At 34.0% G+C, this 24,665-nt stretch overlaps 1 protein-coding gene across 6 annotated transcripts in view; it reads left to right on the forward strand.

The window, feature by feature from the left end:
- Nucleotides 1-24,665, forward strand: part of PHKB (phosphorylase kinase regulatory subunit beta) — a 100,598-nt gene that overhangs the window by 37,219 nt on the left and 38,714 nt on the right. For all 6 annotated transcript variants that reach the window (XM_067302548.1, XM_067302549.1, XM_067302550.1 and 3 more), the window contains 7 exons: nt 1,943-2,006; nt 10,963-11,058; nt 12,702-12,899; nt 13,597-13,654; nt 17,276-17,353; nt 19,179-19,337; nt 23,579-23,673. In XM_067302548.1, coding sequence (XP_067158649.1) covers nt 1,943-2,006; nt 10,963-11,058; nt 12,702-12,899; nt 13,597-13,654; nt 17,276-17,353; nt 19,179-19,337; nt 23,579-23,673 — 748 coding nt within the window. The remainder of the gene's footprint in view (nt 1-1,942; nt 2,007-10,962; nt 11,059-12,701; nt 12,900-13,596; nt 13,655-17,275; nt 17,354-19,178; nt 19,338-23,578; nt 23,674-24,665) is intronic.

The raw sequence follows: 24,665 nt of genomic DNA on the forward strand, positions 1-24,665 counted from the left end.
GGGCAGTGGCATCAACTTTCTCTCTGTTATTTGGAAAGGCTTTATAGGAAGATAAAACTTTCAATTCTTCTTTCCACTGATTTTTATCCTGGTAAGGTTGAAGACTTTCTTCCTGCAGTGCTGATATATATCCTTATACTTTTGTTCTGTCACTTCAATTTACCCTTATGGTCTTTTTAACTCTGTCTCAATCTTTTGTCATGACAGCCTGTTTCATTCTACTTTGATTTCTTTTCCGATCTTTTACCATATTTCCACAGCTCTGATAACTTTTTAAAAATCGACAAGGTAGTCATCTATATTTCACTACTTTCCTGTTGTTCTGCTGTCTTCCTCTTCTGTTGTCTCTTTTATCATCCTTTTCTGACTAAAAATATCCTAATTGAATTGTAAGCTGCTTGGGAAGATGAGCTGCTATGTAATGGAATGGAGAGTTAAGTACAAAGATGAAATTTGATTTTAAAGGGGAAGCTTGGAAGCTGGGGCAGACACTTAGGAGTTACACATAGGGCGGCAACAAAGTCAATAAATTGCTGTTGTAGCCTATATAGAAATGAAGCTGAGAGAGAGCAGTGCATTGGCCGTAGGCAGTGTGGTTAAAAGGAGACAAAGGCATAACGTAAGGTTTTAGTTTTATGAATAAAGTTGGAAGAATTATATTCAGCTTCATTTTGATTGATGTTAGAAATCTGTATTACCAGTCCATCTAAGAGAATGTAAAAGGTTTTCATTTTATTACCTGGACTTCTATAGTTTGTCTAGTTCCTATACTTTTATGTGACCACTTAGTAAGCAGTCTGTCTGAAGTGCTTTCTGTAGTTTGAATGTCTGTATTCCATAGTAAACTGTCAGAAAACTGGTAGCATTAAATATTACTTCTTAAAACACTAGCACTGTTGGATATTAGCTAGTTTAATATTTTACTTTTTGATGCCCTGTGAGCTTAACGTCTGGAATTTTGGAGTGGATGTACAAAAATTTAACACTTTATGTTAATGCTTTAGCTCATTATTATTCCAGTTGAGTGGACACATTTGAAGTTGGTCTATCTGTAATTGTATGTTATTTAAAAGTGTAATTCAAAATTTCATGCTCTGTCATACTTCAAATTTTATATAAACCTGTCAAATGCATGTAGGTTTCTATTAGCTTATTTTAGGATTTTCTTTAAAAAAAAAAAAAAAAAGTGTGTGTGAGTGTTGAGAGAGAATGCTGATTCTCCCTTTTCTTAAAAATGGTTGCACTGAAAGTCTAAGAGTATATTTTTTTAATGAAACAGCCTTTTAAGTCTTCTAGCATATATTTTTGTGTGTACTGTATAATTTTAGTATTCAGTAACTATAGTATATAATTTAACAGCTAAATTTTTAATATATACTGGTTAGTGATTTTAGTATCTATGGGTAGTGCTTTTACATTTTAAAACATGAGCTTGCTAATTTAAAAGCTTGTCAGCAGTATTTCTTTGTGGTAGATACTAGTCATGTAGTAAGTGAAGTAAAAGACCTATATGGCTGACATCAGAAATTTCTCCATTTTTGAATCCAAATTAATGTGTTCTTTTATTATATTGAAAACTAGTCAGAAATTAGTCTCTTAAGTTTAATGCTCAAGAGCTGACTACAGAAATTGTGCTGAAGTAAATCCTCTGTTAATACACTATTAGCAAGACCTTGAAATACATAATGCCAGATGTCCAGTAGCAAGGTGAGAGCAGAAGTGCTTTTTCCAGATGGTCTCTGACATTTGAAGACAAAGAAAAATGCTCGAAAGGATTAAAAAAACCACAACCTTGCTGCATCATCATTTTATTAATATAGAGGTTAAGCATAAAATATTAATCAAGAAAAGATCATAGCTCTGAAAGAGTTGTCAAATATATGTTAAATTTTAGTCTGTGCTTGAATTATGATAATTCTTTTTTCTTCTTCCTCCTCCTCAGCTCCGTGGGGCTGGCAAAAGCAGCTTTGGAAGCAATTAATGGCTTCAATCTCTTTGGCAAGCAGGTAATAAAAATGTTTTCTTTCTCTCGTTCCATACCAGTAATGGTTTACACTCTAGGTCAGCGGTTATTTTAGAAATACGTTTCACAGTGTGTTCAATTCCAGCTTAAAAAATTAGATTGCAAACTGATTGCTCCTGTTTCAGGAACAGAAATTAAGTCTGATAAAAATCGTTACTGTCCTTACTATCAAGTATTACTCTTCTTCCTTTTAAATTAAAAAAATAATAATAATTACAGCTTTTTCAGAAAAGGGGCTTGTGTGCCAGAAAAGATTGTCTTTTACAATTCTACCAGCTGACATAATATAATATGCCTCTCCATACAAACTTTGCCTCACTTCTATCTTCATGTGGCTTTTGATCAAGACTTTAAACAAGTTACATGTTCATCACCCCACTGCTATTTTATCAGCTTTAAATTTCAAGTATGTTGCATACTGGTGAAATCTTCTTTTGCTGTCTTTTCACATGGCTTGGATTTTTCTTTTCTGATACAGTAAAATCAGTCAAAAAGGAAACCCTTTTCTTAGTGACTTGTGTTCCCCTTCTAAAGTCTCAAACTTTACATGGATTTTTTTTTCAGGTGTTTTACCCATGGTAGTCTATAGCTAAAATAAAAGAATACTATTCTGAATTAATGGTCTAGAGAATGTACAAATGGAAGAGATATGTCACTCTCTAGCTATCAGTGTTATTAATGAATGGGAAAAAAGGTAGGAGTGCAGCTGAACAGAAAGTTCAATAGTGTCAAGTGTGTGCAGAAATAGTCATAAACCTGCTGGTGAGGATTGCCTGTAAATTGTCTGGAAGGAAGGATAAGTTGGTCAAGCCACAGAGTGGTGAGCTGAGTACACTAAGTGAAGCCTTCCATATTACACAGTCTCCTTGGAAGCTTTCATTCTTCTTGCCTTGTACTTGGTGTACCCTGGTCACATACCCAACTGCCTGCATTTCATAAAAAATAAATGTTAATTGATAAAACATGCTAGGTTTGCAATACCTCTTCTAGGGTTGAGTAACATCCAAAACTTGATTTAAAGAAATGCGACACTTCTACATCAGTAGCTTATTTTTGTTCTTTGGTATTTTTTTCTGCAGCGAAGCAGTTGTTCAGTAGCAGTATGTGATCCTTGTAGGTTTTAATAATTTTATATTGTGACCTTGATCTGAAGTATTGCTTATATATTTTTTGAGTAAAACTTCCATATATTCTTGATGGCTTCAAGGTTAGGGTTTTTCTTTTTTCTTTTTCTGTAATATCTGTGCTCTCCTTTTGTCTTGGAACTCAGATGGAGCTGAACTTGAGATTGTGATACTTGTATATTTCAAATATTCATCTTTAACAAACTTAGCAAAATTAATTGTTTTGTCATAAAGAAAATAGGGCACAGGAGAGAAGCTGGTAAAAGGGAAAACAGCAAACAGAAGAATGCTGGTGTTCTGTGTGTGAGCTAGTGATATATAGTGATAATATACTAAATTAATTGAAATCTTTCTGTTCAGCATATTAAATTAAAGGATCTGAGAGCTATTTAGTGTTGTTCAGCTCCTACTTGCATGTTAGTGTTGCCACGCCTTAGAGAATTTCTTGTACAGTCAAACTGGTGCTTGTGCAGCAGAACTGTGGTTAGAGAAATCTACAGTAAATTGGGCTGTGTTTCCATTTCCTTGGGCTGATTAATATCAAAATCTGCATGTAACTGGACAGATCCCTAGGTCTATGGTAAAGGTGTGACTGGGAGACAAAAAGTCAAAATTATATTCTAAGTTTGCTTCTGTACTGTTTGATTATTAAAGCATGCTTAGTTATTTGTGTTTCCATTTTCTGATCTGTAAACTAGAATGTATGGATCAGAGCAGTCATATAAAGTAACAATTAGTATTTCCATAGGATTAATTCAGATCTCTTTAACTGAAAAATAAAATGTAAGCCTTATATATTGTTTGCTCTTTTGCAGAAATTTTGCAGTTGTGCAAAGTGCGTGGACATATAGCTGTGCTCTGTTTACTGGTGAAATATGTAGTGCAGAAATGTGTATTGCTGTACAGACATGTGACTTGTAAATAATACTGTGTTTCATCGTAAGCATCTTTCTAGAAACTACAATTAAATTCAAAAGTCTGGTCCATGTTTTAGTCTAGATTAATAAGACATACTATGTTAATGCTTGCTGCTAAAGAAAAGGTAGAAGTGTTTTGTAAGCTAATTTGTGTGTTCAGTCTTGTACTGTTAAAAACAATAGGAAGTTTGTTCTTGACTTCCATAGTGTAAGTATGCCTTGGAAACTCAAAATAAAAATTAATCTTACACAACCCCTTATGAACATAACCTTAATGATATGAATCTTCTGGTTTTTGGTGGGGGGAGGGAAGACATTGCTGCATAAGACACTTTTGGATTTTTTTTTTTGGTAATATCTGTAAGCTTGTAACTAGAATCTTAAAATTTTAGTGTTCTGTGCAACCTCATCTCTATGAGATGGCTTTCTTTGCATCTTGTGTCACTTTAGCACGCTGAGAAGACTCATATCAATGTGCCACTAGGATGGTTGCTTTCCAGATGCAATTCCACACTTTTTTTCATTCCTCATGGACAAACCAGTCACTTTATTTATATGACCTTTTTAAGCCTGGAATCATATTCACCAGCTATCACTTCCCTATTTAAATGCTTTTGTTCAACCAGAATCTTTTTATTTGTGAGTGCACTTTACTGGAGTCACCATTGCTGCACTTCAACTAGTGATATTACTTTAGTGTTCTCTGCATCTCTTGGAACCACCTGAAAGCTCCTGGACCTGGAGAAATTCAGGAAGCCTTTGAGAAGAACCATCATAATGTAGGTGTGTATGAAGTCATGGTTTGAAGGATAGCTGAGGCTGTTAGCCTGAAAAGCAAGCATGGGTATTTGTTTGCAGACTGAAAACCCTTTGAAGATAGAATTTTTCTTTCTTTAAAGGAAGTATACAGTTTGAAGTTTTTCTTCTTTTTTGCTGGTTTCAGACATATATGTGACTTCTCTTTGGAAAGAAAGCTGTCATGTGTAAAGGAAGTAATGCTACTCAGCTCTTTGTTACTGCTACGTTTTGTTCTAACTGATAAGTGGTTACTGATCATGTTAGATCTATTATTTTTATTCCATTTCAAAGTAAAAATAAATTTGTTTAAACTACTACTGGAAAAAGTCATGTGCTTGATACCAGACCAGTTGATCTTTCACATTCAAGCTCTTGTTTCAGAACAGAGTTGTGTGAAAATCTGAAAATAGTTTTAAGAACTTGTTTTTAATGAGCAAAACTACTTATAGTTTATTCTTATAAAAACTAAGCTGTTTTAACTCAAACTTTTCAAAGCTATTCAGCTGCCTAGGATAAAAAATGTAGGTTACAACTTGTTTTAGAGCATGAGCAACTGACATAAAAGTATGATTTATTAAACAACCTTATCTACTGACAAAAGGCTGTAACGCTTGCTATTATTAGACCCTTTGTCTTTTCTGATGGCATAAAAAGGGAGATCTTCCTCAGTGAGGTTTTTTAACTCTTAAGATTTTGGCATCCGTTATGATTTTTGTGGATATCTGTTTGTGTGTGTGCAGATACACACACATACACACACAGATATACACACGAACAGATATGCACAAAAAACATAATGGATGCCAAAATCTTAAGAGTACGTGTGTGTGTACACACACACACACACACACACACACAAATTTTTTTCATATCTGTATACCTATCTGTTTACCAGTGCTGTGGGACAATAGAATGGTTCCTTTTTGCTTAAAAGCCTCTGAAACTTTAGAATACATTCTCAAGGAAATATTGATGATTGCTTTGCTTATATGTGCAGAGAAGTATGAAAGTGCCCTATATAGATACACAAATGTACCGTTTGGAAAGACTTAGACCTTTGGTCTATTTTTGGATTAGTGTACTTTTATTTTAGAAGCACGGATGTTATGGGTTAAGAACTAGAAGCTAGCAACGATCTTAAATAATGATCAACTATTAAATAAATATTGTCAGTATTTCAGAAGAAAACCTGTTCATTAATGATCTTTACCTTCCAAAAAAATCTCAAGCACCGGTAACTTAGGCTGCTGTTTCTTTTTAAATCATATTTTACTAAGTTCTGAAATGGCTAAATAAATTGCTGAAGCAAAACCAGTTTAAATGCTTTTAGAGTTTATTTCCAAGAGATTTTGCATAAACAGAAACCATTTTGACCTTAAGTCATGCTGCAGCAGAGTCAGTCTTTGTGCTCATCTCCAGCTGTGCTCCAATTTCTTTCAAGAAATCCTGCTGAGCACCTCAAGAGGACTTTGTCTGCACCTGCAACTGCACTAGTGCAACCCACAAAATCATCACTGGGAACAAAAGAAAATGCTAAGCCTTTCTAGTCAGATTTTTCCACTCACACTGTGGATGCTGGAAGAGACTAATAAATACAAATATGTAGGACTGCACCTGTGCCCTCATGCATGCATGTATGTTATACGTCTTTGAGTAGATCATGTTAGGGAGGTTTTCCTGGGCATTTGTGCATGCACCCACAGAGGACACAAAATGAAGTTTACAAATTGGTCATTGATAATCACATTAAACTGATGCTTTTTCTTCCCTCCAAATACAAGAATTCTAAAAGCATTAAAAAAGAACATATAAGAAGTCATGCTACTTTTTGTGCTATAACAGAACCCTTCTTAATTTGTGTTCAAATATTTCTAAAGTGTCCTTTGCTATGCTTTCTAGCTGCCAGATACAATGAGGAACAATTACGAATGTTCTCTTGAAAAATTATTAGCTTTTAATTTCTTCTGGATTTTACCTGCTTTAATGTAAAGAGGAGTGTGCACATGCACATAAATGCATGTTTCTTTTTAATGCTGTTTGTTTTCATCTTCATTATACCAGAAGTATTTCATAAAAAGTGGGGGTTAAAAGCATAAAAATGTAGTCAGGGTATAACCCTAATGCTCCCTCAGTAAAAGAAGGTTTATTTACACATTAAGAGAATTTTTAATAGATAAATTGCCTTAGTGTTCCACCTGTACTTGATCTTCCCTAACTTGCATTTAACTCAGATGTGCTAAATATACTGAATGTGTGCAGATGCTGCAAAGAAAGTAATAATTGATTATCCCAAAGTTCCAGTAATTTCCTGTGACTGCTGCTTCTAGCTGCTGGTGTCCAAACTGCTGCTAAATGCAGGAGCTGATAGATGTGCTCATTACGAGCTCCATATTTAGATGGTTGGCCCTCGTGCAACAGAAGTATTACACAGTCCAACTCAGAGCTTCAGGGAAGGAGTTTCAGATGTGCGGGAGGGAGGAGGGGGTGTAGACAGAGCTGCGCTGGAATGTGCTGAAAGCAGCTGGGCAGAGAGGCTGGTGTTGAGGTGGCAAGCCTGAGGAGTGGTGATCAAGGGTTACTTAACATAGGCAGCCTTCATCCTCGCATTTTCTACGTCTCGACTGTTGACTTGGCAATGATAACGACCATTTAACATTTATTTTTCAATGAGAAATAGGTCAAGAATTCTCATTCCCTTTTTTGTTTTTGTGTTTTCACATAATCTTTGTGATATTTGCGTTACTATTGCTATTATGTCTGATGTTAATGCACCAATTAAATATTTAAAAATTAAGATCAACCTTAATAGCAACTCCAGATGCAACAGATTATATAACCTTAAAAAGAAGTTAAAAATAATTACTAGAGTGACTAACAGATAAGAATTTTCTTCAGTTAGGACAGCACTTGGCTCTTAATTTAGTTTCTCCTTATTTTGCTTTAATATCCTATGCTAGACTTAATTTTTTTTTCCCAAATGTATTGTGTATCTCTGAAACAAGAGTTTTAAATCTTTATGAAGTGGTTAATACATATGACTTCAGTAGAAGCATTCTATTATAATCCTTAGTTGTGAGTTGATCATAGATCAATCCTGAATTCCTTGTATCATTATAACTTCTGCTGGTGTTGGTGGGATTTGGATATGGAAGAGTTATAAAAGGGGGCCATCTGTGTTTCAGTTTAGTTTTACTAAGTAGTTTGGAATCATTACTACTAAAAATACTAAAACTTGTTATTTTATTTTTTTTGTGGGCTTAAAATGGTTAACCCAAACTTCTGGTTTTAGTTTGTAGTAATACCTCATTAAATGAATCATCATCCAGATGTAGCTTGGAGTAAATTTGAATGCTAATTAGCTGAGAATTCCTAACTACTGTAAGAATTCTGTTTTATCCACAATGCCTTTAAAAAAACCTGCGTATCAGCAAAAACTATATAACAGAACTTTATGCCAATGTTTGGATAATGCACTTGGTAAAAATGGAAAGTCCAGGAAGATGCATATGTGCACTGAAAAAGGCACTGTTAGTGACAAAACGACCACTGTTTCAAGTTTGACCTAGTCATAGTAATTAAAATTATTTGTATATGAGCTATATTTTCTATATTAGTTTGTGAAAATAATTATTTCTAAAAAAAATCAATGTCTCTGTAATGGTGTCCGTACTACAGAACTTTACAATCTTTAGAGAAGTGAAAAATCATTAATTTATGAATTAGGATGCATGTGGCTTTGCGAAATGCAAATTATGATTTGAAAAAGAAATGAAAAAATGTATTTGAAAGCCCAAAGAATTCTTGACTGCAGCACAAATTTTGAAACTGCTCCTTCACGCATGTAGAGAGATTGTGTTCACTGTGTATAAAAGCATTTAGAGATTTGTGAGCAGTCTGAATCTGGATTAAGAAGAAAGTAGAATAGTCAATCATGAAAAGAAAAGTGATTGTTTACATATGTTATTATTCAGTATATATGCTAGAATGATTAGGAGAACGGAGAGATTATTTTTGCATGGGGAAGAGGAGGAGAATGTGTTTTGTTTAGCCTAGCAAAGCAAAAGCTGAGTTTTTGTGTTATGACTATGTATATAATAAGAGTGGAGGTAAACGCTAAGGCAGAAAAAAGCTATTTTGTTTGGAAACCCAAATGAATAGATGCTAGTGCTGCCATAAAAAGAAGGGTGGTTAGCTATTTTTTTGGAAATGTAGGTGGAAATTCAAGTTCCTAATCATTAGACCAGATGTGTTCTGGAACAGTATTCTTAAGAGAATAGTATACTGAAGAAAATGATGGCTTTTTAGGAGAAAGGTGGTAAATTAATGAAAATTATTTATATGGTATGGTAACTATGATATTAAAGGAACAAGCTCAGTGTTGGATGTATTTTTCAGTGTGATTGTGATATAATTCAGTATCATTTACAAAGTATATGAAGGTATCCATTCTTTAGTGAATGGGATTGTTTTGCTGGCAATCATGGGTTTCCAAGAAATTGCCTACTGCTAACACTTTTTAAATGTGGATTCTTTTTAAAGCTTAAACAGTGTCTCAGCTATGGGAATTTTTTCTGAGTGTTTCAGGAAGTGTCAAAAAGCCAACTGAGCCATATAGTGTAAAATTAAAGAATGTTACTAGGAAATGAGGTTTGCCAAGGAGTAGGTGTTGATAACATTGATCTTTCTAGAGCAATGACTTTCAAAGTTTTAAACTGTATCAGTGTTCTAAAATTTTCTGTAGATGGTATGTCTGCTTGCCTAAAAATTGGGGTTTTAACTTACTTCCCGAGATTCCCCCCCCTCAGAACGCTTAGATGGTAGTCCATAGATTCCCAGAAGTGAATGCACTGAGAGCTGAAAGTCATAGTTGTAATGAATGCCTGTGGGACAGGTTTTCAATAAAATGTTTTCTGGCTGGATCATCAGTTTCCTCTTTAAAGACTGGATTTTGGTCATCACTATAGCAAGTTGCTGAGATATCACACCCTCCCTCTCCCCCTCCCTTGCTGGTAGTGTGTGTGCACTGGAAAGGGCACCACTAGTGCCAAAATGACCATTGCTTCAAGTTTGACCTAGTTATAGTAATTTCAATTATTTGTGTGTGAGCTGTATTTTCTATATTAGTGTCTATATTAGTTTTCTATATTAGTTTCTCTATTAGCGACAAGTGGGTAGTACTTAGAGCAGTAGCTTAGCTTTTAGAAAGGCTTAGAGACTGGAGCTGGAGGGGTCTTTTTATTCAGTCTGTGATGAGTATAAAAACAAAATCATTTTACATATTTGTTTTTATATAAAATATGCTTGCAAATCATATACTGGATTTTTGAGGTTAAACTTCATATAAAGCTGTAGTAAAGCAGTGAAAATAGACTGCCTAAATGCATGCCAGCTATTTAAAACTGGAGTTCAGTTGCTTACCGGAGATGGATCAGAAACAAAGACTTTTAGTCTTTCAAGACTTTCTTCTGCTTGAACTCCTATAAGAGAATCTGGAAAATGGTAAATGATACCATCCAATTTTATGTAAAGACCAACATTGTTACCCTTCACATACTTTTTGCAAATTTTTAATTTTTCTGAGAAGCGAGTTAGGTATGCGTGTTATGAGGTGTAATATAGTGGCTGAAAAGCAAGACATTTTTGCTTGCTATGGATGTCCTTTTCCAAAGTGATACCTTAGGTGAATATCCAATTATTTGTATTCTGACTTGTAATGAAATATTCAACATTACCATTTGGAACTGTTCCGACAGACAGAGGGAGAGACAACTACTGTTTTGTTCTTAATGCAGTCAGCAGTCCCTGCTGTTCAAGAAATAATGGAAGAGTTTATAGCTTGAATGAGTGATATGATTCATAATTGACAAAAAGACCTGAAGTTTTTATTATCTGAAATTCTTCTCTCACTTTTTAAAATCTTTTGGCTTTACTTTAAATTTAAATGTTTTCAACTTAGTATTGTGGTTCTTTTTCTGGTTAAAATTGTCAGCTACCAGGCTTCTACAACTTAACCTAAATAAAACAAAGATCAGTTAGTTTCACCAGGATCTACTGATCTTTCTTCCCTTCCCCTTAAGTTAATTTTATGTTCTGTTTACAGGGCTGCTCTTGGTCTGTCATATTTGTGGATTTTGATGCCCATAACCGTAACAGACAGACTCTGTGTTCGTTGCTACCCAGGGAGTCAAGGTCTCATGTAAGTACTTAAATGGAATTCACCTCAACAGAGTGTGAAGAAAATAAATTGATATGAACATAATTCTTAGCTTTATGATAGCCATTATATTCTGTTTATTAAAGATAGGAATTTGTTGGGAAGGTGTTAGATTTTTTGCTTCTTAAGCATCACTGTGGTGTAGATGCTTCTCTGAAATGGAATTACTATGGAATAAAATACTTAGGTCAGAATGGCAACCTATTGGTAGCTTTCTAAATCATTTAAAAATAAAACTAAAATAATAATATTCTGCAATAAATTAAGTAGAGTTTGCAGTCTTCTTGGTGACTGTCTTGTCTTCAGCCTAATGGCTGAGTTTCCATTATAAACTCAGTGTCTGTGTTTTTGAAACATTATATTTCTTCAAACTTTAATTTGTTCTTTTATGTAGGAAAAAGGCTTTAAGATTGGCTCTTTATAAATTGCCAAATATGGAGGATTTCTTCATATTATAATACTATTATTACAAATAAGTGTTTATCAGTGAGTAAATTTTAGTGACATAAATACAGATTTATCAAAAAGATTTTCTATTTAGTATTAGCCTCAAAAGGTAATTTTGATTTTTGAAAGTCAGTAAATTAAAACGAGTGATAATAGAGTGCTACTGTGTTTTTGTTCATTCTGGGATCTGATAGCATTTTGCACATGAAACAGACTATTAATCTTCAACATTAATAGTGTACTCATTTTACAGAAGAATTATAGCAGAGTTATAATACTGGATAATTAAAATAAAAGGCACTGTCAGCTACTTCTTTATAGTCTAATGTTCTTTTAGATGTCTTTTGCTATTTATTATTTGTTAGAGATTTGAAATATTCCAGCAGAAGCTGGATTGATAAATTACTTTATAATGCTCTAGAAGCAATCTTGGAATCCTTTTTCTTTTCTTTTTATGGGCTAGTATCATTGATTTTGGCAAGAATGCGTAATTGAAATGGTTGTGTTTCTTTGCTGTCTCAGCAGAAAGAAAAAATGCCATGTGATGTCAGAATGAGAACTTAAGACTCATTTTTTGTGTTTCTGTAAGCATACCTGTAGCGGTGATGCACTAGTTAAGTTTTTCTTGTGCTTTTAGTTCGTGATAATTTCATGTGATCACCTTAATGTAAATTGGATAGGATTGTTTCTTACAGTACCTGAAGAAAATTTTTGAAAAAAGTTCTAGAAATGGTGCTTTAATCATGTTACTTCTCAATACTGCACCTTTATAAAATAAGTGTAATGATTCTTCCCAAGCACAGGATACCTGTATGTTAGTGTTTTATAGGAATAACCTGCAGGATATTTTCAACTTCTAAAAACACAAAGTTCTGGAGTATATTCATTTACCAATGTAGATTATCAACTATAAAGTAGGTTAGATTTTGAGTCAAATGAGTTTGTTCTCTTTTAAATAATATTTCTGAATTTTTGGTTTGTTCTTTATTCTTACACATTTTTATAATTATTTTTAGAAGTTTTATTTTGCACACTATTTTAATATATCAGTACTGCAATTTTGATAAAGATAAAATCATATTCCAACTGTATATATTGTTGAATGAGTTACACAGTCTTTGTATCAAATAATTTCAGAGATTTATTTAAATGTGTTATTTTCCCCTCTTCTTCTTTAGAATACTGATGCAGCTCTTCTGCCTTGTCTTAGTTATCCTGCATTTGCTTTGGATGATGAGGCTTTGCTCGGTCAGACACTAGATAAAATTGTTAGAAAATTAAAAGGAAAATATGGGTTTAAAAGATTTCTGAGGGATGGATACAGAACAGCTCTGGAGGACAAAACACGGCGCTATTATAAACCAGCAGAAATTAAGGTAAAGGAATACCTGGCCTATATAAAGACAGAGTTTGTTTTTTTTTAAATGTTTAGGCAGTATTTACACTTGAAAAAATAAAATAAAATAGTATAAATTAAAAAAAATAGAATAAGAACAAGCAAAACCACTTTTTGGAATATTGAATTGCGCAGTGATTCTTAATCCCTTCTAATGAAGGAGATGCATTTTGTAATTTGGCATGTGCAGTTTTGAGAGATTGCTAAGTCAGCAAGTTGGTTGTTGATTTGTTTTGTAATGAATGTGCTTCCATTTACATTTAGGGTACAGTTGATTTCACATAACAAATAGGGAAGTTATTTATCATTTTATTTAATTTCACAGCTGACTACAATCTGAGTGTATAGAAAATAATTTTGCTTTTGACCACAGTGTTTCTCAGTAAAGGTTAGATAAATGAAAAAAAATTCCCCTCCCCCCCCCCAAATAGTTTCTCTGGGGAAAATAAAATGTGGATGATAGAACTATTCTGTTTGAGAACAGGCTGTAGCTGTGTAAAGGCACAGTGAAACTGCCTTTAGCAAGGCAGAAGCTGTAAACTAAAGGAAAAGCTACTGTACTAAAATATTTTTTAACATTCATGTTTTTTGTTGCTCTGAAATGGTTCAGTAGGATTTGCAAATGCATTTCTTTAAACCTAAATATTGAAATGTCTGATTATTTTTCTTCTTCTTAGCTTTTTGATGGCATTGAGTGTGAATTCCCTCTGTTTTTTATTTTCATGATAATTGATGGTAAGTATGGCTTTACATTCCTGCTCTATAAAGGCATTTCAGAGATGGGCCCTTAAAGGAAAAATATAAAACAGTTTTGCTGTCCTGCAAGAATAAACCGTAATTCAGTGATACTAAATATGTGACTCGGAGTTCTGCCTCATGAGGAAAAAAAAAAAAGAGAGAGAGAAAAAAACCACGTATTTCAGCATTTTTAGTGTGAACTCTGTTTTAAAAATATGATTCAATATGTATTTTTCTAATGTTTAAATCAGTGACACAAGCTCCTGCATTGACTTTTAAGACTTAAAACCTTGCAAAGGATATCGGAACTTCACAGCACGTGAGAGAAGTGGAATTAGAGTCACTGAGAGAGAGCGTATTGACCGACTGGATGTTGCAGCTGACCTTTTCAAGTTGGATGTTCTGTGGCAAATGAAACAGTTTAGAAGAGAAGAAATCCAGGCATAAAGACGCTATGACCAAGTTCCTCTTTGAAATGCCAGTGTTTCCAGGCTAAATTTTTCCATGTAGCCAGTTTGTCTACCTACAAACTTTGTCTTGACAATAGGAGACACCAAAAAAGTTCATGGGGAGATTTCAGGATGGAAGCTAAATTCACATAGAAAGAAAGTCTGAATAAGAAAATGAGCAGGGGTTACAGTCATCAGAAAGATTTGTCTTCGGCTTTGTAAATGGATGAAATTCTGGCTGGAGTTTATAACATTTGTTTTCTCTCTTCAATGTGTGAAATAGATTTCGATGCACCAACTTCACTTGAAAAATATCTGCATAGACTCTCATGTGCCCATCCATAACAAATTAAAATATCTCATTTGAACATGTAATGAGGAGTGATACCCAAAATCCAGGAGAGAGGCACAGATATTTTAGGCTGCCCACTTGCAGTTTTGGAAAGAGCAAAAAAGATGATAATCTTTTACTGTTAGCAGAAGAATAAAGAAGACATTTTCTCTTGTTTTTTTTGTATTATAAAGAAAAAGTACAAATTACACATCTCACAAATATTGTCCTATTTTTTTGTCTACCATAATCTCATGAAATAGAAAATTCCTTTAGTAGATTTTGTGCATGTGTATGTGTTTAGATTAGACAGTAAGCTGTGCTTTTTCCTTTTATAAGGTGTACTGTCATGAATAAGTTGAAACATTCTGTGTTTCTGAGGGCAGTAAGGCTGTGTATGCTCTTTGCTATAATACAGGAAAAAATAATATTCGGTTTATATATGCAAAAATTATTCTGAGTTGTTTGTGAATCTGTGGTATTAAACTCATGCAGTGTTAAAATTATATAAGCTTAATAGGCACATTAAAATTGTCCATAAGAAACAAAGTAGAGCAACATTTACATATTATGCAAAATTTTTGCAGTACTTTGTAGTTGTAAAATAAAGAAAACTGGTGATTGTAACATGAACTAAAAGACATGAAGTAAACGAGCATGTTCAGTTTTTTTGTTTAAAAACTTGTAAGTAAAAATCCTTTTTAATCTTGAAAAGGCAGTATGCTAATCCAAATGGAAATATATATATATTGCAGTGTGTGTGTATAGGCTTATTTTAAAATATATATATACACACACATACACACACACACACATATACTGCAAAAATATATATATTTTTTTGTATATGTGTATATATATATATTTTTAAATAAGCTTTGGAGAAATTTCAATCTCCAAATCCACAAACTTCGTTAATACATAATGTTCAGTACATGCAGAGGTACAGAGAGACTTACAAAACCACAAAAAGACAATGAAATAGGAGGAGTAAATTACATTTGAATGTCATTAAAATAAAAACACTGGAAAAAACTCAAGCTCCTACATTGTAAATAGTGGTTCTGCTGAAAGCCTCTTTGCCCATCCTACACACATGCAGAGTAGGGAGGAAAGGATTTTCAGCAAATGTATACTAAAGTACTGAATATCTAAGCAACTCCTGGTAACTGGATTTTATTTCTCTATAACAGTGGGACAGGGCTCCATTAAATAAGGACGGAGAGAGTCCGGTAAATCATAGTCTGTAACAACCCAGTTTTGCTCACGTGAGCAAAATTTCTTTCTTTGTTTCCTTTTTGAAAGAATAGCAGAACATACTCCAGTAGCTTTATATGTGCAGTTACTCTTTTAGAGTACAAAATAATAATCTCATCAATTTTTCTGTTCTGTCAGTGACAGCTTTCTAATATTTTTAGATATGAAGAATAAAAACAATTCTGGCAACTATATACTACAGAATTAGTTATGTATTTTCTATTAGTACTGACAAGAACTCTCTGTTATTCCATATGGGTCATGATCATTATTACCCAACACATCTTTGCTAGATGATTCTTAATATAAAACAATTGTATTTTCACATAAATGCATTTCTTTACCCTCTACAATATCTGACAACAAGAATAATTAAAAAATAAAGGCAGTCAGAATATCGCTGTTATGTCACGACTGTGCTCATGTGTTGACATAGTTCCAATGGGTCACTTAAACATATCTATTATTATTATAAAATATGACTATTTTTTGGATTATATATATTTGGATAATATTTTTGATAGTTTTTTTTTTAACTTCTCTTTATGAATCTGGAGAAATATGGTAATTTTTAAGGATAAGGTAATAAAAGGAATATTACAGCTCATTTGAATAATATGGGAGTATGTGGTAATTGAAAAGGAAAACCAGGTAAAGAAATGAGATGCACAAGAGTGAAAGGTGTGTGATGAAAAGTTTTCATCTAACTTGTTTCCCTTTAAATATTTAAAAGTGTTTCTCTTAAAAAAACTCAGTGTAATATGTCAAGTTGTGGGTTTTTTCCTCAATGAACAAAAATGCTTTTGCTTTTTGATATATTCTTTCATAGACAAGCTTGTATGAATTGGACCCTGGTCATGTTATAATATTCATCAGATAAATTTTGGGGACTACTAAATTGTACCAGAAAAATATTAAGATACTGGTACATCCCAAACTTAACAATTTCTTCCCCAAAGCAGCATCATACAGAGATGACTGTTCCATTTAACATCTTGTGATGTGTTAGCTGTTCTGAACCACTGTAATGATTAAGATATAATATCTATGTAACTTATCAATGTAGAGATTCCATCTACAAATCTCTGAAGGGGAATTTTTGGTTTTACTCCTTCAAATTCCTTTCATATTTATTGGGAGTTCTAGGCAACTCATTTTTAGATCACTTTGAAACTCTGTCATAAGATTTCGAACCAGCCTAACAAAGACTGCGTGTCTTCACACTGACACGTAAGCTTCTTCATTCTGTGATAGTTAAAGGAGTTATTTAGAGGTAGTAAGCTGGTCCACTCCTGAGCCTCTGTAAGTTCAAAGCTTTCCTATGCAGTGTAACTTGCCATTGATTTCAGTTTAAGCTGATAAAACAGTGGCTGATTCTTGATCCATGTGAGGTTTAGCCATAGGAGTAACTAAAGAGTTACAGTTTCATCTTCTACTTTTCATGGACTATTTAGTGTGTAGGCCCTGCCCCATGCACTCTGCCCCATGCAGAGATTTTTTTTTTCCCCTCTTTTACAAACATTGAGTTCATAGAACAATTTCCTCTTCCATTAAATGAATTACTTTTCTGGTTATTTTTAGGAGTTTTTAGAGGAAATCCTGCTCAAGTAAAGGAATATCAGGATCTTCTGGATCCTTTGCTTCAACATACATCTGAAGGTATTATCTGATAATCACTCTTTTAAAACAGTGTGGTTTTTTTGTTTTAGCTAAAATGTTTGAAATGCTGACACTTTTATTAATGTATATTGCAGTTAAAGCAAAAGAGAAATAATAGCATTATCAGTATGTGGCTTGAGGGCAAAATACTAATATGAAACTAATTTGTTCTGTGTAGATACATTGCACCATAAAAGTGTGATAATAACAGTAATTTTATTATTTGGAAAAATGATGCTGATATAAATGTAAAATTTACACTGTACCCTGTTGTTCCTCCTCACTCCCCCTGTGTTTCATTATTTACAAAGTTCACTTTGACTTTGCAGGAGAGAATTAACTACCAACAGTCAGATATTTTCAGGATTCCACTTGGATATGGTTGCGAATTAGTTGCATCATTCATTGACTCTTGACTTCACAACATCTGCAAAATAATTTATTATAACTCATATGAAAGTTACCTGTTTAGAGCAGTGGAAGTGGCAGCTTTTGAGAATTAATATAAACATTCTCTTACATAGATTTTTGTATGCTGCAATTTTGGTGGAACTGCAGGTAATAGCCTACAAGTGCATCCATCCAGAATTCAGTTTAAGAAAAAGACCACAAGTTTGAGGGGAGGGAGGGATACAAAAATGGTCTGTGAACACAACAGCTTTCAATACCCTGGCAATCCAACTTCAAAACATCCTTGAGTATTGTGTTTTGTTAGTAATAATCGCCTGTTCTTGGCATCTTTTTGTGGGTTTTGTGGTATCATCTTTGCTTTACATAAACAGATGCAAAATATTTTAGTCTTAGCTGTTTTTGAAACTTAGAATACTTGTTGAAGTGAGCCGGTCTGTGAGAAATATAAACATTTCCTTATCAAATTTTCACTGCATAGCAAATTTTCTGACCTTGCTGATCATTTCTCTGTTCTGATTTTTAATGAATACGTGAAGTACCATGGACGCTAAATTAGTCTTGTGGTTCCCCTTGTTGAACTGTCATCATGAATGCTTCATCTTAAAACTTCTGGGTGTGTTCTGATACCTCACCTACTTGTATATTTTATCTTTATTACCTACTTGTATATTTTATCTTTATTATCTCTCACTTTTTTTTTTCTCAGCTTCTTGCTAGTAATTTATTTAGTTTTCTTGATCTAAGCAAATAGCCACTTCAACTTTATCTTGTTTATCACCTGTTTTTTACATAAATAAATTAAAAATTAAAGTAATATTAAGACATAATTTATTTTTATAGAAAGCATATCAATTTGTTTTTCTATTACATATAATTAGATTGTTTCAAAATTGCAATGCAGTGTTTAACTGTATTGCATACTTGCAAAAAATTGTAATTTTCATTTAATTAAATGTTAGGCTACTTTTTTTTTTTTTTTTTAATTTCAAAACATTGTCTAATACTGGCCATTAAAATGTGGGGGACCCCCCACCAAGTGTTCACTTTAATGCAACTTTGATTTCTCTTGGTTATGGTTTCCTATCTGTACTACATTTTGCTGTCAGTAAAAAAATTTTTTTTTTTTTTTTTTTTTTTTTTTTTTTTTTTTGCATGATAAGGCACTATGCTGATAGTGTGTGAGATTTAGGAAAAGATTTTGTGGAAATGTTTGGTGAAAAATAAAGTACTATTTGGCATAGCCCTTGGTTTACTACACTGATGGTGGTTTTGAGAGATAACAATGAATGACAATTCAGGACGTAGTTTTTCCTGTTTTCAATCCATTTCAGTTTTGTAAGGGAAATACAATCATATAATGAAGGAAGTGGAATATGATTTATTTACTTAATGTATTTATTTTAAAACTTCATAGGGTGTCCTGTTGTTCCCAAGTATTATTATGTGCCAGCTGATTTTGTTGAACTGGAAAAGAAAAACCCTGGCAGCCAGAAACGATTTCCTAGTAACAGTGGACGCGACGGAAAGCTTTTCTTGTGGGGACAGGCACTTTACATCATTGCAAAGCTCCTGGGTAAGAAGCTGAATTCAAACTATCAGGTTTTGACTTGTCAGATGTGAAGGATATCTGTCTTGCTAATGTTTTTCTTGAATATGAACGAAAATGTTGGCTTAAGTTTTGATGGACTGTGGGTAGCATATATGTCCTCTGCCTTTGTTCATGTGTGATAGGCAAAAAATGCTTTTTATTCTTCTTCTTTGATGTTAGATTTTCATGCTGCGTGCAGCACACTCTGAAATATTCACTAGAATATTTTGTGGAATCTTCAAAATGCTCTCAATATGATAGGCTTCTCATTTGCTGTTTCTTTTCATGGCTTTCCCTCTTATTTCCTTGTCTCCTTGAGAAAATATATTAACATGATGCTTACTCTGGATTAACTGTCTCTGTATCACCTGTACCTGTACAGTGATTTTTACAAATGGTCTCTAGCATTTAGTTTAGATTTTTTATAGCTTTAAGCAAGATAAGTTGCAATTCTGAACAACTGCAATCTCAGATAAAAGCGATAGTGTTTTCTTTAGTCTGTGATGTTTTTACCCTTCCTTTAAAATAGAAGAGGCTGGATGAGCATTTGGAGATGCATTCTGAAGGTTGGCCGTTACAGTTTATGGTGAACTTCAATCACAAACTTTTATTCTTACTTGAGAGGATTCAAAGATTAGTGCAAAACAGTTGTTAAAATCTTCTAATGATCCACAGGGTTTTCATAATATTTCTTGTGGGAGAAAGATCAGTCCTTTATTCTAAATACTCAGTGATCAGTAGATTGCGTTCTAAATATGTTTTTCTCTGAACACAGCATAAGGGAAGCAGGCTGTTGGCAGTAAAAATGAAAAAGATTGAAGGGGAGTTTAAAAATTCAAGACTTGGACGGAACTCTGGTTGTATCTTTAGGTATGGAAGGGCGGAGTCAGTCCAGTGTTCTGTGCAGTTGGCTTCACTGTGTTCCTTCCATAGTACATTCAATTTTTTGCCAGTACTGTAATTAAATGCACCAGCCAATCTCATCTTTAATCAAAAATATTTTGATCTAACCCTTTATAATTAGCCAAATAACCCTCAAAAGTGTTCTCTTACAGTACAGACTACTGTAGTACAGTATTCCCACTGTACTAATTCAGCTAGTATTCGTCCTATATTAGTATTTGCGTACTTCCATACCTGAGGAATGTTGGCTAAATAAATCATATTTATTGTTTGCCAAATACTGTTAGACTAACCTAAGTTGTTTTGTTTCCATTCTTTGCTAAACACTTTTTTTGTTAATCATGCTAAATTGCTTTTTGAAATGTTGTCATTAGTATCTGTTTCCACTTGCTTTATCATTTTTTAGCTTTCTGGTGTATTCTCTACTTTTTCTTCCTTCCCTTACTGCTCTCCAGTATTTTTTCCTTCTTCTCTCATACTTGCTGCCAATAGAGGTTGGAAATTTTATCACAAAGCTAATTCTGTTCACCAGTGATGATTATAAAATATCAGGAACTCCATCTATTCATACCAATTTACAGTTGATACATTTAATTGTGCTCCTTTCTAGGAGCTATTTGCAAACCTGCCTGAATAATGGTGGTCTTGTTGGAACTCTGTGCGTGTGTGTGTGTTATTTTGCTTGGTGGTAGTGGCTAATTAACTGGAAGCTTGACTCCCAACACTTTCATTTCTGGAAAGGAAAGGTGCTAGCTCTCCTTTTCATCATCCATTCCAGAAATTGTTGGGCTTGCCTCAGGAGTAGCAATCAATTTATCTTTTCTCAGCCTCGGCAGGTACACAACATAACCTCTTTAGATCCTTCTCCTGTCTGTGGGACTAGTGTCTGCCTGTTGCTGTTCAAATTTCTCTAAAAGCAGGCAGCAACATGAGGCTGAGTCAATTCTTACACATCTCATCGCCTCCCACAGAGATACAAAAAGTAGTATTAAAGTTGAAATTTAAACTCTGAACCACAGAGGCAGTGAAAGTGTCTGCCTACAGCAGTGGGAACTCGCCACATGCGTAAACTATGATTGTGTGTAGAAGGTTGCCTATGCAATTTAAATAGATGCTACTTTTTGCTTGTTTTATAACAAAAAGCATGCATTTTGAAGACAGTGGTGCAATTTCTCAAAGGCAATTTATATGTCTGGTTGAGAAGGTTTGTCAAGCCCTCATGATAGACACCTTTTCAGAACATGGGAAAGTAGTATCGGGGCAGTAGGTATTCATCTGCTTAACACAGCTGGAAAGTTGCTGTTACTTTAATCTTTCATTTAGTGGCTCCCTTTTATCTGTCTGGTGCTTTTCCTCATAATTCTTATATCCTGTTTTGTGGATTCAGTGCTGCCTAGAACTAGGTTACAGGTTTGTAGCAATACTTTTTTAGAGCATAGATACAAATGGATTAAATTTTGTCAGCTTTTGCTGATACAAATAATGAGTTAACAAAGAAAACTCTGCTTTTTTTTGGATTCCAATAAACTTGTGTTTGTGATAATGGGGATGAGAATTTACTGAAATTCTTCCTTTAAATACAGTTGTAAATATTGAAAATTACCTGAAATGTCATATTACTCTACTTGTATAATTACTTTCATGAAGAAATGATTTTGGCTGCATATTTTAATTACTGAGCAGTGTAAGTCAATGTAAAAAACAGTGGAAAAACAGCAACAATTCTGGACACAGCTCTTACTTTTAAGATCTATGAGACAAAAAGGCCATTGATTTTGCAATAATTTGGTTAATTTCTTTTATAGCATCAACATTACTGTAAATAATTTAAGTAACCTAAGTGCCTTTAGACAACATCAGAAGTCTGCTTCTGTGCACTGGAGCTCAGGTCAATGTCTTCTTTAAAATATGTTTTTGTAACTCATGCGCCAATATGCTAATAAATTGTATGTGGTAATTTTTCAATATCCAGATTTTTTTCCCCCCTTTTTTTAAAATAACCACCTGAACATACACTGACTCTGCAGAACGTTTCCTGGGAGGAAGCGTGGTGCTGGAGGGAACGGCATGAGCAGCGGGCTGAGGCTGGGAGCAGAGCGCGGCGCGGCGCGGCGGGGCCTGCTCCTGCCGGGAGGCAGGCTGCTTCCCCTCGGCAGAAGGCCCCGGCCGGGAGGGCGCCGCAGGCGCTAGCGGCTGCGGCTCGCTGGCGCGGCTCCCGGGAACAGTCGGCTCCCTCTTGTCTTTATTCGGTGAACTGCCCAGCCAGCATGTCCTTTGTCATCTGCCCCTGCGTTTTCTTGCCATTGCACTGTCTCTTCTACTCTCTGTGCTTTTAAAACACTGCCAAGCCTTAGCCGGATCGTGTTTGACTTTATAAACTGCGTAAACCCAGTCTTAAGCTACTGCACAGTGTAGTGTTCAGGAGCATTTTCCTTATCAAAGCAGTAGATGGTTTGGTGTTCTGTTGCAGCTGAATTTAGCTAATGCCATCATCAGTTATTTGTCTTTTGGACTAACAGCTCATTTCCCATTGTAATTGTTGACTTATTTATAGGAGACATGAAAATGCGCTGTGGCCTCCTTTATAGCAAAAATCAAAGAAAGATTGGGCTGTTTCATGCAAAATGAGATTTTGATGGGAAAATGCTTATTTAAAGGGTGTAATAGCTCACAGTGGATTATGAACCTTTATTCAAGGCATTTGTTGAAACTTTTTAATAGTCTACTTTTACTGGAGTACTTGACTTCCTTTCAGGAGAGTAAAAGTTTTTCCACTTAACATTTTCTACACGGAGTCTTTTTAAGTTTCAAGAATATCTAATTATTCTTCAAAATTTCTTCTTGAGCTATCGTCATTGATACTTAGCTACAATTTTGTCCCTTTTAGGATTATAGACATATGATGACCTTGAGACAAAGGTTGTATGTGCTTCAGAGCTAAACAAATATTTGATTGTTGAATTTCTAGTCAAAGCTTTAGAATAATTCCATAATTGTGGGCTGAGGGCTTTTTTCGTGTCTTGTGTGTGTTGTGGAGTATATTGTCTGTATATGTTCTTTTGCACATTTCTCTAGAAAAAATAAAGCATTTTTTAAAATATACTACATTGTTATAATTGGCTGTAGCAAGAATGATACTTAAGAGATATTAGTTTTAAAATTTATGTAATTTTGCAGGTTGTTCTTTTAGTCTGTAAATTATATTGATCTGAAACAAAGATTATAGCAGAACTGACTACATAAAATACATTTGCATGCATCCTTCTTAGAAACTGTGGAAAGTACTCAAGTCATTCTGTATTTTTGTTATGATTTACTTTCAGCTGACAAGTTAGTAAGTCCTAAAGATATTGACCCTATAGGACGTTACGTACCTCCACAGGATCAGCGGAATGTTAGCATGAGATTCTCAAATCAGGTAAGTATAAGCTTAGTTTAAGTCAATTTAAAACCTAATAAAATGTACTTACTGAAAAATTATCATCAATGTGTTTTTGTATATTAGAATTAAAGTGCTAAGAAAATATTAAATTCCTGTACACTTTCTTAATTGATGGAGGATTCTATAAGGAAGATTATAGTAAGGTACAATAAAAATGATAAATTAAACATAAGTTTAAATAGGTGCTAATAGATAAGTATATTTCTTTGAGTTGTAAGACATTTTAGGAAGGCAAGAAAGAACCTGTTGTTTTTAATCCTTCAAATTAGTTACCACTTAAATGTGGAATTTTCCAAATTTTATAAATATTTTTCTATGATGAGCTCCTAAGATCTACAAGGGTGAGTTGCTTTTTGGTATGTATGGTACATACATATGTGTTCCTCTGTTTGGCTTACATGCACAGCAGGAATGAATGCTCAAGGATGGGGAGTGTTTGGAATCTTTTAATTCAAATTTCCAGTAGGTAGAATAACAACACAGAATCATGGTCCATAGGTAGGTAACCTCTTTTATTGCAGAGGTAGGAACCCTATGGATGAAAATCTGTAACTAAAAGATGTTTTTTCAGCCGTTTAATTTCTCGGTATAAGAAATATATATTGGAAAAGTTCCTCTTTTAGCACGGTGCATTTATTAGTGAAGCATAAAATATGGTGTATTTATCTTAAAATCTTCCAAGATCAGAAGTGAACAAATGTCTTTTGAGACATTTGGGTTTTTGTTCTTGTTCTATCCAAATGCTGCTTAAAACCTCTATGTTTTCTACCGTTTGCTGTTACCACGGTAATCCAAATGCCTGGGTACTGTCTGATTACCTATGAATGAGACTTGCCATTGTTCACACAGCAGCACTTCTGCTCTGCTAACATGAGATAATGAAAGCTCAGAGACTTCATTTCCCAGTTCCTGTTGTTTGTTCGTACATCATGGGATTATGAATGCTACAGAAATTGTACAGCATATGT

The sequence above is a fragment of the Apteryx mantelli genome, chromosome 10 (genome assembly GCF_036417845.1).
Source record: "Apteryx mantelli isolate bAptMan1 chromosome 10, bAptMan1.hap1, whole genome shotgun sequence".
Lineage (NCBI taxonomy): Eukaryota > Metazoa > Chordata > Aves > Apterygiformes > Apterygidae > Apteryx > Apteryx mantelli.